At 43.6% G+C, this 12,543-nt stretch overlaps 1 protein-coding gene across 2 annotated transcripts in view; it reads right to left on the bottom strand.

The window, feature by feature from the left end:
* The window catches only part of hmgxb3 (HMG box domain containing 3), a 70,954-nt gene extending 58,675 nt beyond the window's left edge, over nt 1-12,279 (bottom strand). The window contains exons 1-3 of one of the 2 annotated variants that reach the window (XM_060915199.1): nt 12,086-12,279; nt 5,266-5,375; nt 2,900-3,058 (exon numbers count right to left, since the gene is read on the bottom strand). In XM_060915199.1, the coding sequence (XP_060771182.1) occupies nt 2,900-3,045 (146 nt within the window). In that variant the 5' untranslated portion in view covers nt 3,046-3,058; nt 5,266-5,375; nt 12,086-12,279. The remainder of the gene's footprint in view (nt 1-2,899; nt 3,059-5,265; nt 5,376-12,085) is intronic. The other variant, XM_060915198.1, reaches the window with a different exon arrangement.
* Nucleotides 12,280-12,543: the final 264 nt, after the last annotated feature.

Below are 12,543 nucleotides of genomic sequence, written 5' to 3'. Positions count from 1 at the left end.
TCGGTGTAGAGCAATTCAGCGTTATGGACGTGACACTTGAACTCAAAATGGCAACAAATGACCCAGTGCATGTTTTATTGTCTCCCAGTATTTAAACAGGTGTTGCATATTTTAAGGCTGTACCATACTGGAGAAGTGATAGAACAAGAACAATTCCCATAGTACATCTAGGGCATGCCAGAAAACGCCAATAAAAGATGCGTTATGGATGTGACCGAAAAAGTATCACTTTTCTTGGGTGACTGTACGTTTTTATCAAACTCTGTGAAATTGTAAACCTAATGTCGAAATGGAGAGATCCATTTGATAGAGGGGTCCAAGGTGAATATTAAAAAAATCTTTGTTTAAAATATTTTGTATTTCATGCAGAGTTTCGGAAGGAAAAGTCAGCGTTATGGATGTGACGAAATTCCGTTATGGATGTGACGCGTCTGAGGCCATGTACACACGTAGCCGGGTATTTTTTTTTTTTTTTAAGATTTTTTTTTTTGGGGGCTTTTTTTCACCTTTATTGGATAGGACAGTGTAGAGACAGGACAGGAAATGATCGGGAGAGAGAGACGGGGAGGGATCGGGAAATGACCTCAGGCCGGAACCGAACCCGGGTCCCCGGATCCACGGCATGGTGCCTTAGCCACCCGAGCCACGACACCCCCAGCCGGGTATTTTTAAAACCGAACATTTTCCCCCCCTCCGTTTATAAAAACGTTTTATCCACACCACCTCGTCTTCGAAAAAAATCCCTTCCACACATAACCGAACATCTGCGTTTTCAATCACATTCATAAGCATTCCAAACCTGTAGATGGCATTATTTCCCCAAATCCTACCCCCTAATCACATCAGAATAGCCCTCTGTTGGCGTCACTTCCGCCTAAACATAAAACATGGCGCCAAGCTCGTTCGTCTGGACAGACTCGGAGACAGAATTGCTTCGAAACACAATTTTGGAGTATAAACTTCAAAAGACGCAAGAAAACGTTGATTGGGAATCTTGTCAAAGCAAATATGTGGACATATTGACCCTGTTTTTGGAGCAGTAGTTGGGCTTCTAAAATTAAACATGTAAATAGCACCTGCACAATAATTAACGCTTTCAAGGCACTCCTCCGATCCATTACTCTTTGTCCATGCTTAATCTGGCTTCTGCAGTAAACAAAGGTCGCACGTTTACGTCAGGGCAGATTTGTCGTCATTTTTTGGCGCAGATTGTGACGTTCTAAAACGCAAAACTCCGGTTATCTCTGTCTACACGAAAAGGCATACACGGAGTTTTCAAAAATCTTCACTTTGCCCCGAGTTTTTTTTAAATATTTGTTTTTGATGTGTTTTCATGTGGATGACAGGCCAAAACGTAGAAAAACATCTTCGATTTAGCAGATACCCGGCTACGTGTGGACGGGGTCTGAAATAGACATGGCATAAGTTTAGAAAAATCAGCATAACCCTTTGAAAAACTCTCTAAATATCAGCTAAAACTATCAAAGTTCTTAAATAATATTTAGGATGGCTATTGTTTTGCTGTTTTGTGGATTTTAGCATACATTTCTGTGGCTTGTGGCAATAATATAGAATTGTACATGATCAAAGTTGATTTTAGCTTGGGGTTTACATTATAAGAAAGAAAGACTGACGGTGACATATTAGGTGATCAAAATATTTATGTATGTATGTATTTATTTATTTAGTTTGAAATTTGGGATCTCCTGTGAGGTTGACATTTACATGGAATTGCCCTGTAATCAGCTGTTCGTTTAGCGACAGAATGATGGAACTGTCAGTGCACGGTCAAAGGTAAACCTGTAGATAGCAGTAATGCAACACAACACTGTGGATGCCAGCTGCCGTAAAACCCAAAAGAAGAAGAAAAAGAAGGTGGTAAACCTGCGCATGCGCACACGGACTTCCTCGGTCTGCTTGACTGCGTGAAGCGAGCGATTTCATGCACATTATTTGCTTTAATCTTCATCTTATCTCATTATCTGTAGCCGCTTTATCCTGTTCTACAGGGTCGCAGGCAAGCTGGAGCCTATCCCAGCTGACTACGGGCGAAAGGCGGGGTACACCCTGGACAAGTCGCCAGGTCATCACAGGGCCGACACATAGACACAGACAACCATTCACACTCACATTCACACCTACGGTCAATTTAGAGTCACCAGTTAACCTAACCTGCATGTCTTTGGACTGTGGGGGAAACCGGAGCACCCGGAGGAAACCCACGTGGACACGGGGAGAACATGCAAACTCCACACAGAAAGGCCCTCGCCGGCCACGGGGCTCGAACCCGGACCTTCTTGCTGTGAGGCGACAGCGCTAACCACTACACCACCGTGCCGCCCTGCTTTAATCCTCTCAAATTAAATAACTTCCCAGCCACAGAATGGCCTGATATTTGGAGATATTACAGAAATAAACATACATCACAATGACCACATTTCAGAGGGAACTAAATTTCACCGGTTTTATGAAATCGAAAGGCTGTCTCGCTTTAAAATTATGTGATGGAGGGTGGACACTACAGAATCTTCTGGAAAGCATCGGTAACTCGAACTGCTTTTTACTGTCATGCTCCAGTGCTTGAAAGTTTAATAAACAGCTTTGGGAAGATATTCTCTCATGACTTATTTGTAGATTGTAATTATTAGCACTATAGTTAAATATTATGAACATTTACCGATTCATCAAATGCCCTTTAGCCAGATTCAAATAAACTCATTTCTTTTTTTTCAGTACAGAGAAACATGTCAAAATTCTTGTCTCCGACAGTCACACATACATTACAGATATAGTAGATAAAAAGCTAAAGTTGTAAAACACTGGAGTATTCCTTTAACATCTAGCTCAACTGAAAAGTCCAAATAGACGGAAAGAGTTTCAAGCTGCTGGTATGTTTTACCTGGGTTTTTTGTGTTTCTCGGCATGTTCTGTGATGGCTTTGGTCCTTCTCTTCTTCTTAGATGAGCACGTGAGGTCCACTAACGCACAACAGCTCTCCACCTCTTCACTCACCTTCACATCTGTTTCCTCATACATGTCCTCCATCACTGGACAAGTTCTGTACAAATACCACAGAAGATACTCGGATGATTCAGAAATAATTTCCGTAATGAAGAATGTTTCGACTTCAGTTTGGATAATGTGATACGCCAGTTAAATTTAAACTTAATTTCACGATTTTAAGATCACACCGCAACCCCGCTATAACGAACTCCTTGACAGACGTCCAAATAGCTCCTTATACAGAGTAGTCTGCAATACTGAAACGGACTCACTTGTCACACCAAACACTCACTCTTACATAAAACAAGACCGTGTTTAATTTATATTTACGCTTAATTCACTTATACATATTTACAAAGTAAAGGATCTTTTTAAGATCATAAAAATAATGCGAATATTGTAAACTTTCAGTCAGTAAAAGTACGTGTGGCAGCGAGGGCGTGGTCGAGTGTCGGCTGTGAACGGGGAGGCGTCAGGTTGAACCAGCAGGTAACATGTGATGAGTTACACCGGTGTTGAATCACTGGCTTTCTATTAACGTGTCTCTGTGAGTCTTTCAGATGGCTAGTAATGAGACCGAGAGAGCTGTGTTCCCCAATGCATGCTGCGTGTGTGTATGAGCAAAACCTAAAGTGACTGAAAAGTGAAAGATTAAAAAAAAAAAAAAAAACTCGCACCTTGACCTGTCGCACCTGTCTCCCAGTTCCTCATTACCCCAGCACACAAGCTGTGACAGTACGATACTGGTGTCCGATCAATTTTACTTGCCGAAGAAACTTGTAATCCTGGACTGTATGTTACATACTGTAACGTAATGCTTATTCTTCAATGACTTAAATGTCTATCACTGTTCACTGACTGACTTAAGGCCTCTGCATGCTCTTGCGACAAGGCTTTCGCAGATAGCTTTTCGCAGACAGTTGTAATTTATCGTTGAGCGGGGAGTAATAGGCGTGCGCGATGTTATTCACCGCCACAACGCAAGGGGGCGCGAAGTCGCGAAATCGCTAGGAGTAGTTGGTGGGTGTGGTTAGTGGAGTGTTTATCCTCCGGTTACTTATAATGACTAGAACTGGAGTCGTATAGATGTACGCACAGACATCCTATGTCTATGGATGTACGTACTTCCTCGATCAACCGCTCTTCGTGCTGCTCCATCTTCGCTCATGTTTTTAAAAATGGCGGTCGTGAAAACAAACCAAACCGGGAAAGTAGGGAAGCGGAAGTGCGTGTACAGCGGATGTAGAGTGGACCAATCAGAGCCCTCTTGTCTGCGACGCTGTTGCGGTGGTCACAATTTTTGGGAGGTGCGCGCAGAGCGTCTGCGAAGGTGGGGGGGCTATGCAGACGCTATCTGCGAGGACTGGGTTGTCAGCATAAATTGGCCTTTAGGCCCTGTCCACACGGCAAGCGATTCAGGTGAATCTGATACAATTGTTTATCGTTTCGGCCTGGCGTCCACACGGCACCGGCGTTTTGGGTGCCCCAAAACAAAATCTTTTGAGAACGGGTTCCAGAGTGGAAAAATCTGGCAACGGCGCCGTTGCGAAGTCGTCTGGATGAGTAGAACAGATTTGTTTACGATGACGTCACAACCACATGACAATCCCACCAGCAAAAATAGGGGAAAAAAAAGGAGCGATCTCACCTCTTCAGATGTTGGTTTAAGTCCGACAATACATTCCTCAAAAAGGGCGTAGAAGAACAAAGTAATCCATCAACATGTAGCATTCAATTTATTCCGGACCATTAAAGAATTCTGGAGGATCTCAGAATGTTGGCGTACCAGCTTCCATCTACCCCCGTTCATTCCTCTCTCTCTCCATCTACCCCCGTTCATTCCTCTTTCCGCGTCTCCATTCAAAAAACGAGCACGTGATTTAAAGGGACTAAATCCATAGGATAGGGAGTGAGAAGGTGTGCATGTGACAGTGACAGGGAAGAACCTAGGCTCATGCTCGTCCTGAATTTCTCTTAAAGTGAAGGCAGAAGAACGTTCAGCGCCTGGCCAGGCTTTCTATGTATTAATTTACATAGACGTTTTAACATGAAATATAAATAAGTGTCTTAGACAATAAATACTATTTTACGCTACTGACTAATAATCAAAACTTTATGTGGCTGATGCTACAGAAGAAGGGGTTTATGCGCATGCGTCTACTTCTTCTATTGTTCTGGTGTCTCCGATGGGACCGTCTTACAGCGCACGTAGAGGTGTGGCATGTGTATTGCATCGTTTTCAGCAAGCGTTGCCATATGTACCTGATATTTTACTGATCCGTTGCCCATGTGGACGCGATATTTAAAAAAAAAAAATCTCGTTGCCGTTGTCGTGTGGATGTAGCCTTAAAGGATCATGATGCTTTCTTCGTCTGTGATGGAAATGACGGCGGTTACTAGTGTATCGTGTCAATATCCACCCACTGACTTGCCATAGTTTTCTAAATCTTCACCATTCAGTTCATTCATGTGTTGCAAACGACACCGATGATGTCAGCAATCATTTTGTCCTTTTATAGATCCTTTGGTTACCGTTCTTGATAACTGTTTAGAATTGACACCTAAGCGAAGCTTCTTAAGTCTTTGTTTTATGGCTTGAACATGTTATTAATTTGACTGCGGACCTGAGTACTTATTGTTTGTCTCTGGTGGGAAGAGGAGCGCATGGATCAGTGATGTGGGGTTTTTTTTTTAGACTCTGACTCATTGTCATTAAAAGGCAGAAGACACCGACTTAGTTCGTTATATGCGAAAGTTCATAGTAAAAGAGTTTGCTGTGTACTTGCCATTTTGTGAGCATGACAGAAACTAAAATGCCAAATCCTAGCTCACTCAAAATTATCTACACCCTCACAATTTGGAAAGAATGAATCTGTTCCTGCAATTTCCATCAAGGGTGCAGACACCTGTATGGGATCATCGTTTTATCACCATTCAAACAAAACATTTGAAGCTCTTTCATATTCTTTGGTTGGTATGTGTGTGTGTGTGTGTGTGTGTGAGAGAGAGTTCAGACCTCAGCTTTTCAGGGTTCAAATTTGATTTGGCTCTTGTAGCCGTTTCTGTCTCGCCTTAAATAGTGTCGATAATATTCAAAATATTGGCATTGAAATATGTTGTAAACAAAAAGTGCCTCCACAACTTCCTCCATTGTTTTCTCGACCAAGAGGTGGCTGGAAAACGGAATAGCGTGTATGAAAACTCACCCCAAAAAACAACAACAACAACAACAAAACTACCACAGACGAATATTTTACTTCTAAGAAGCTCTTAATGTAGATCAAGACCCACCCCAGGGGGGCGGGACACAAACTTCTAGGGAGCATTTATTGGATGAACAGAAGACTAGTACAGGATGAGTCATCAAAAATGTGACTGGGTTTCCTGGAAGTGGAATACTATATAATTTATTATCTTTAATTTTTTTCCCTAAGCAAACTAAAGTATCAGTAACACTAAGGTACAAAACCAGTACAATTTTTATTTCAAGGGTATTTTAACAAGGTGAACAATCGAGGTTTTAACACCAGTACTGAAACTCACTTCTGGGTTGTTTTACAATCAGGGTACGCAAGCTAAAAATCACATTTAACACTTATTATCTTCAATATCAAAAGGCTTGACTAAATAAACTTGGTTGTTTATTGTAGCCCTGTGATCGCTCTATTTACCATGCAAAAAAAATTTGGTGATAACGTTATTTTTGGTGAATGTATGGCAATATGTGTCATATTTAGCAAAATTACTCGTGTCATTTAGAAAAAGTGCTTTTTTGACCACAGGTAGCTCCAAAAGGGATGCACTTACATCATTCTTTATACCATAAAACAAATATTTGGTTCCATATCATTGGAAACATAGTTAAGTTTTCAGACTATTTTGATCAAATTAATACACTACCGTTCAAAAGTTTGGGGTCACCCAGGCAATTTTGTGTTTTCCATGAAAAGTCACACTTTTATTTACCACCATAAGTTGTAAAATGAATAGAAAATATAGTCAAGACATTTTTCTGGCCATTTTGAGCATTTAATCGACCCCACAAATGTGATGCTCCAGAAACTCAATCTGCTCAAAGGAAGGTCAGTTTTATAGCTTCTCTAATGCCGCTTTTCCACTACAAACGCGGCTGAGTCGGGCTGAGCCGTGCCGTGCTGAGTCGAGCTGAGCGGGGCTGTTGGAGTTGCATTTCGACTACAACCGCGCTGAACCGTGCTGGCTGGAAGTGGGTGGACACATTGGGTGGAGTTAGCGAAAGTGGGTGGACGTCAGGTGATGTCGTTAAGCAGCGCAAACAGTGACATCAGTGAGCTTTCAAGCGGTAGTCTCACGACCCGAATAGTAAACAATAAACATGGAGGACATGGAGTCGTTAGTGTTGCTGGTCTTGGTGCTGTGGCTTGTTGTCACCGACAACGCAGACAGATACTGGCAAGAGCGTATAGATGAGGCGAGGCGCATAAGGCTTCAGAAATTCTCGTAATTCGTAATTCTTCTTCTTCCGGGTTTGCGGTGTTTACAGATCCCAGCGTGCTCGCGGGGCGTGTGTGGGCATGTGAGGACACGCCTCCTCACCAATCAGTGCACAGGGGAGTGTCTGCTCACGCCCCCAGCCTCACTCGGCTCGCTTTGGCTCGCTTCAGCCCCACTCCAAAACGGTGCGAGTTTTAGGGGCTAAGCAGGGCTGAAGCGAGCTGAGTCGTGCTGGTTTTTGGTAGTCGAAACGCGAGCCATGTCGGGCTGAAGTGAGCTGAAGCGAGCTGAAAAAGGGTAGTGGAAAAGGGCCAAAAAGAGCTCAACTGTTTTCAGCTGTGCTAACATGATTGTACAAGGGTTTTCTAATCATCCATTAGCCTTCTGAGGCAATGAGCAAACACATTGTACCATTAGAACACTGGAGTGAGAGTTGCTGGAAATGGGCCTCTATACACCTATGGAGATATTGCACCAAAAACCACACATTTGCAGCTAGAATAGTCATTTACCACATTAGCAATGTATAGAGTGGATTTCTGATTAGTTTAAAGTGATCATTGAAAAGAACAGTGCTTTTCTTTCAAAAATAAGGACATTTCAAAGTGACCCCAAACTTTTGAACGGTAGTGTATGTAATTGTGTCAAAAAAAGTCCTCTCCGAGACAGCTAATTTTTCAATATAAAATAACATATCTAAAATGGGCGGCACGGTGGCGTAGTGGTTAGCGCTGTCGCCTCACAGCAAGAAGGTCCGGGTTCGAGCCCCGTGGCCGGCGAGGGTCTTTCTGTGCGGAGTTTGCATGTTCTCCCCGTGTCCGCGTGGGTTTCCTCCGGGTGCTCCGGTTTCCCCCACAGTCCAAAGACATGCAGGTTAGGTTAACTGGTGACTCTAAATTGACCGTAGGTGTGAATGTGAGTGTGAATGGTTGTCTGTGTCTATTGGGGCTTTTCCACTACCAACGTGGGTGAGTTGGGCTGAGTCGAGCTGAGTGGGGCTGTTGGAGTTGCATTTCGACTACAACCGCGCTGAACCGTGCTGGCTGGAAGTGGGTGGACACATTGGGTGGAGTTAGCAAAAGTGGGTGGACGTCACGTGATGTCGTTAGGCGGCGCAAACAGTGACATCAGTGATCTTTTAAGTGGTAGTCTCATGACCCGGATAGTAAACAATAAACATGGAGGACATAGAGTCGTTAGTGTTGCTGGTCTTGGTGCTGTGGCTTGTTGTCACCGACAACGCCAACAGATACTGGCAAGAGCGTATAGATGAGGCGAGGCGCATAAGGCTTCTTCTTCTTTGTCGTAATTCTTCTTCTTCCGGGTTTACGGTGTTTACAGATCCCAGCGTGCTCGTGGGGCGTGTGTGGGCATGTGAGGACACTCCTCCTCACCAATCAGTGCACAGGGGAGTGTCTGCTCACGCCCCTAGCCCCACTCGGCTCGGTTGGGCTCACTTCAGCCTCACTCCAAAACCGTGCGAGTTTTGGGTGCTGAGTAGGGCTGAAGTGAGCTCAGTCGTGCTGCTCTGAGGTAGTCGAAACGCAAGCCGTGTCGGGCTGAAGTGAGCTGATAAAGAGTCGTGGAAAAGGCCCATATGTGTCAGCCCTGTGATGACCTGGCGACTTGTCCAGGGTGTACCCCGCCTTTCGCCCGTAGTCAGCTGGGATAGGCTCCAGCTTGCCTGCGACCCTGTTGAACAGGATAAAGCGGCTAGAGATAATGAGATGAGATATCTAAAATGATTATTTTCATCCTAAAATGTGGTCAAGATATTGGGACATAAATATTAGAGACAACTAACACAAAGCTTACAGCCTTATGTTTAAAAGCACTACGGAAGTAGTGGATTCTGAATTGTCAAAAAAAAAAAAGTCCTCTCTGAGAATCACTTCATTTGTTTCTCCCAGCCCTGCTTAAAGCTACACTTAACATACATGGTCAACCTATACGGAATGTCCGTATTTTATACGGATTTGATTCAATAAACGTAGTATACGGGCGTATAAATAAAGTTATACGGATTCTTTAAAAAAACTTCAATATTTATTTCGAGCTATAATCAATTCCCACGATGATAAACGTACTGTACAGCACAGACAGCCAGTAAAGAGTCTTATGAAATCGTGCGTTATCTTGTGGTAGCGAGACTTCGTTCCACTTTTGATCATGCGCGCACCGCATTGCGAGAATCCCGCCAACCGTGAAGTCATAGGCATATAAACAGACGCCGCCTTCTGCGTAGAATCATACGTCATCCTCGCCGCCATATTGGATGTGGCAAAGTGGAGATTCTTCAGCCGTCTCTGGTATAGCGTCTAGACAGTAGCCGAGAATAAAGATGCCTCATTCATGTGCTGCGTTTAACTGTACCAACAGGTTTACCGTCCAAACGAGATCACATGGGATTACCTTTCACAGGTGAGACTGGAAAAATACTTTGTATTCATTCTGAAGGTTTATTGTTATTAATATTGAATAAAAAGTTACTGGGATATATCAGATTTTTTTCTCGAAAAATTTAGTATGAGGGCGCTCACCATGGCGAGGGAGCGAAGCGGGGGGGGGATGGTGCCGGTTGTCCGTTCCCCCCCGCCGTGCAAAGCCTTTGAAAAATGCTCCAATGGGACATTCTGAGGCTATCTGAGAGGGAAATTGTAACAAATTGTCTGTCAATATTGAAAAAGAAAGAAGTAATCTTCTTCTGCCCCGGACAGTCTTTGTCTTTCTTCCGCTTCGTGCCGCGGGATGACATCTTTAAATGCCCAAGTGTCAACAAAAACAACTCACGCACTACTTCTGTCAAAAGCTCCCGCGCCGGTGGGTGAAAGGTCATTCAGGCCAAGTTTACATTAGACCATATCTGTCTTGTTTTCTTCGCGGACGCACTGTCCGTTTACATTAAAACACCTGGAAACGCCGGGAAACGGGAATCCGCCAGGGTCCACGTATTCAATCCAGATCGTGTCTGGTCCGGTGCTGTGTAAACATTGAGAATACGCGGATACGCTGTGCTGAGCTCTAGCTGACGTCGTCATTGGACAACGTCACTGTGACATCCACCTTCCTGATTCGCTGGCGTTGGTCATGTGACGCGACTGCTGAAAAACGGCGCAGACTTCTGCCTTGTATCACCTTTCATTAAAGAGTATAAAAGTATGAAAATACTGCAAATACTGCCCATTGTGTAGTTATGATTGTCTTTAGGCTTGCCATCCTTCCACTTGCAAGTGGTAAGTGACGCGCATGCCCGACATGCACTGAGATCACACACACAGCGGCTCAGTCCCGAATCACTGCTCGTGCACTTCACTCGCGCGCTCTGTGAGCTGCGCAGGGCCGGAGTGCGCACCCTCCAGAGGGCACTCGCTGTTCAGGGCGGAGTGATTTGGAGCGCAGGATGCCTGTGGAGCCGAGCGTATCTGTGTATTGGCATTGCTATGTGCACGCGAATCATGTATTGGTGTTGCTGCGTGCACACTAATCGTTTTAAAAACGTTAATCTGATGATCCACTGATACGGTCTAATGTAAACCCCACCTCAGTCTCAAGAAATCTTGCTCTACAAGTCAGCTGACCTTGTATGTAACCCATGTCAAATCTCGCGAGAGCAGCCGCGACAAGTAAACAACTAAACAACATGGCGCCTCAGTCTGGAAAACGCCAATTCGGATTGTTTTTGCACCGTCTGGCGGTGTATCTACTATGATTGGAATATTTTTGGAGCAATTATAACGTATTTGATGATCAGACACATTGTCACGTAGTGTTGCTGGGATGTTTTCACGGAGTCGGTAAGGGGGCGCACGCCGAGAGTAAGAGGGCGCAGCGCCCCTGTTCCCCCGTTTAGACGAAAGCCTGTATATCATTGTTACTTATCATTCAAATTTTAGGTAAATTATTTTAATTTGCATCTTATACGGATTTTATAAGGGAAATACGGATTTGGGAAGTTGGTTATACAGGTTTGATTGACCAAAGGTTGACATGTATGACTTAATCTTGTTATAATACAAACTATTCCACATGCCTATCTGTTCTTTAACTTGTCCTTCACTTAAAAACTGGTACAAGAACCAGTTTGAACCTATTTGAATTCTGGACCCCTGTGACACAAACTTTGTCCCCTGATTGTAAAACAAGCCTGAACAGTTTCTCTGTCCTCACTACAGTATTAAGAGCATGTGTTTCTGAGAAAACATGAAAACAGACATTTATTTTATAAAACTAACATCCAAACAGCGTCTGCTTTTGGACAAAGTGCTAGGGATACGCTAATACGACTTAAAAACAGGAATTAAATTAGCATTACGACAGTTTTTGCTTCCTAACTATTTCCAAATACTCCTCAGTGACTTCTTATCTGAACACTGTCTCAGACATCAAACTGCCTGTACACTGATATAACCCCACCCGAGAGAGAACCGCCCAAATCCCAATACCATCCTTACTTCCTATACCACTACACTACACACGGTGTGATCTACCGGCTACCTAGTGCACTACAAATCCACTAGGTCGCTATTTGGAATTCATCCCTGGTGAGCCGCCATATTGACTCTCGGCAACACGAGCTGTCCAATGAGCAACGGCCTTGTTGCAACCTTACCTCTATCGCGCCGACAATTCTTTCCAAATCTTTCACATCACATATAAACCGCCCTGCAATGTTTAATCATCCCCGGAAACATGCTACATATCAAATGAGCGATCTTCTGCGAAAATAATCGGGGTTTCAAATACGAACAAAGTCGCATTTTCATTTTCAGATCTTCCCGTCACCAAGGTTTGGTTAAAAATGGCGCAGTGTTGCTAAGGTGTGCAACCAATCCGGTGACGCGATGAATAAATAACAGCCAATCAGAAGCGAGCTTTTAAACACGTGGATGTTTTGTGAGTTAGTGACAGAAACGAACAACTAAATGAAAATGTATCGAAAACAATGTATTTATTGTTTGTTTTATTTAAAATATATGCATCTGTTTAGTGTAAGGGTTAGAAAAGAAATTTAAAAGGGTCGAACATAAATATAGGAGAAATAAAAATGTGGCGCTGGTCAGGCAGAAG

Source organism: Neoarius graeffei, chromosome 2 (assembly GCF_027579695.1).
Source record: "Neoarius graeffei isolate fNeoGra1 chromosome 2, fNeoGra1.pri, whole genome shotgun sequence".
Lineage (NCBI taxonomy): Eukaryota > Metazoa > Chordata > Actinopteri > Siluriformes > Ariidae > Neoarius > Neoarius graeffei.
The sequence above is the reverse complement of the archived record's forward strand: the minus strand, read 5'-3'. Positions and strand labels throughout refer to the sequence as shown.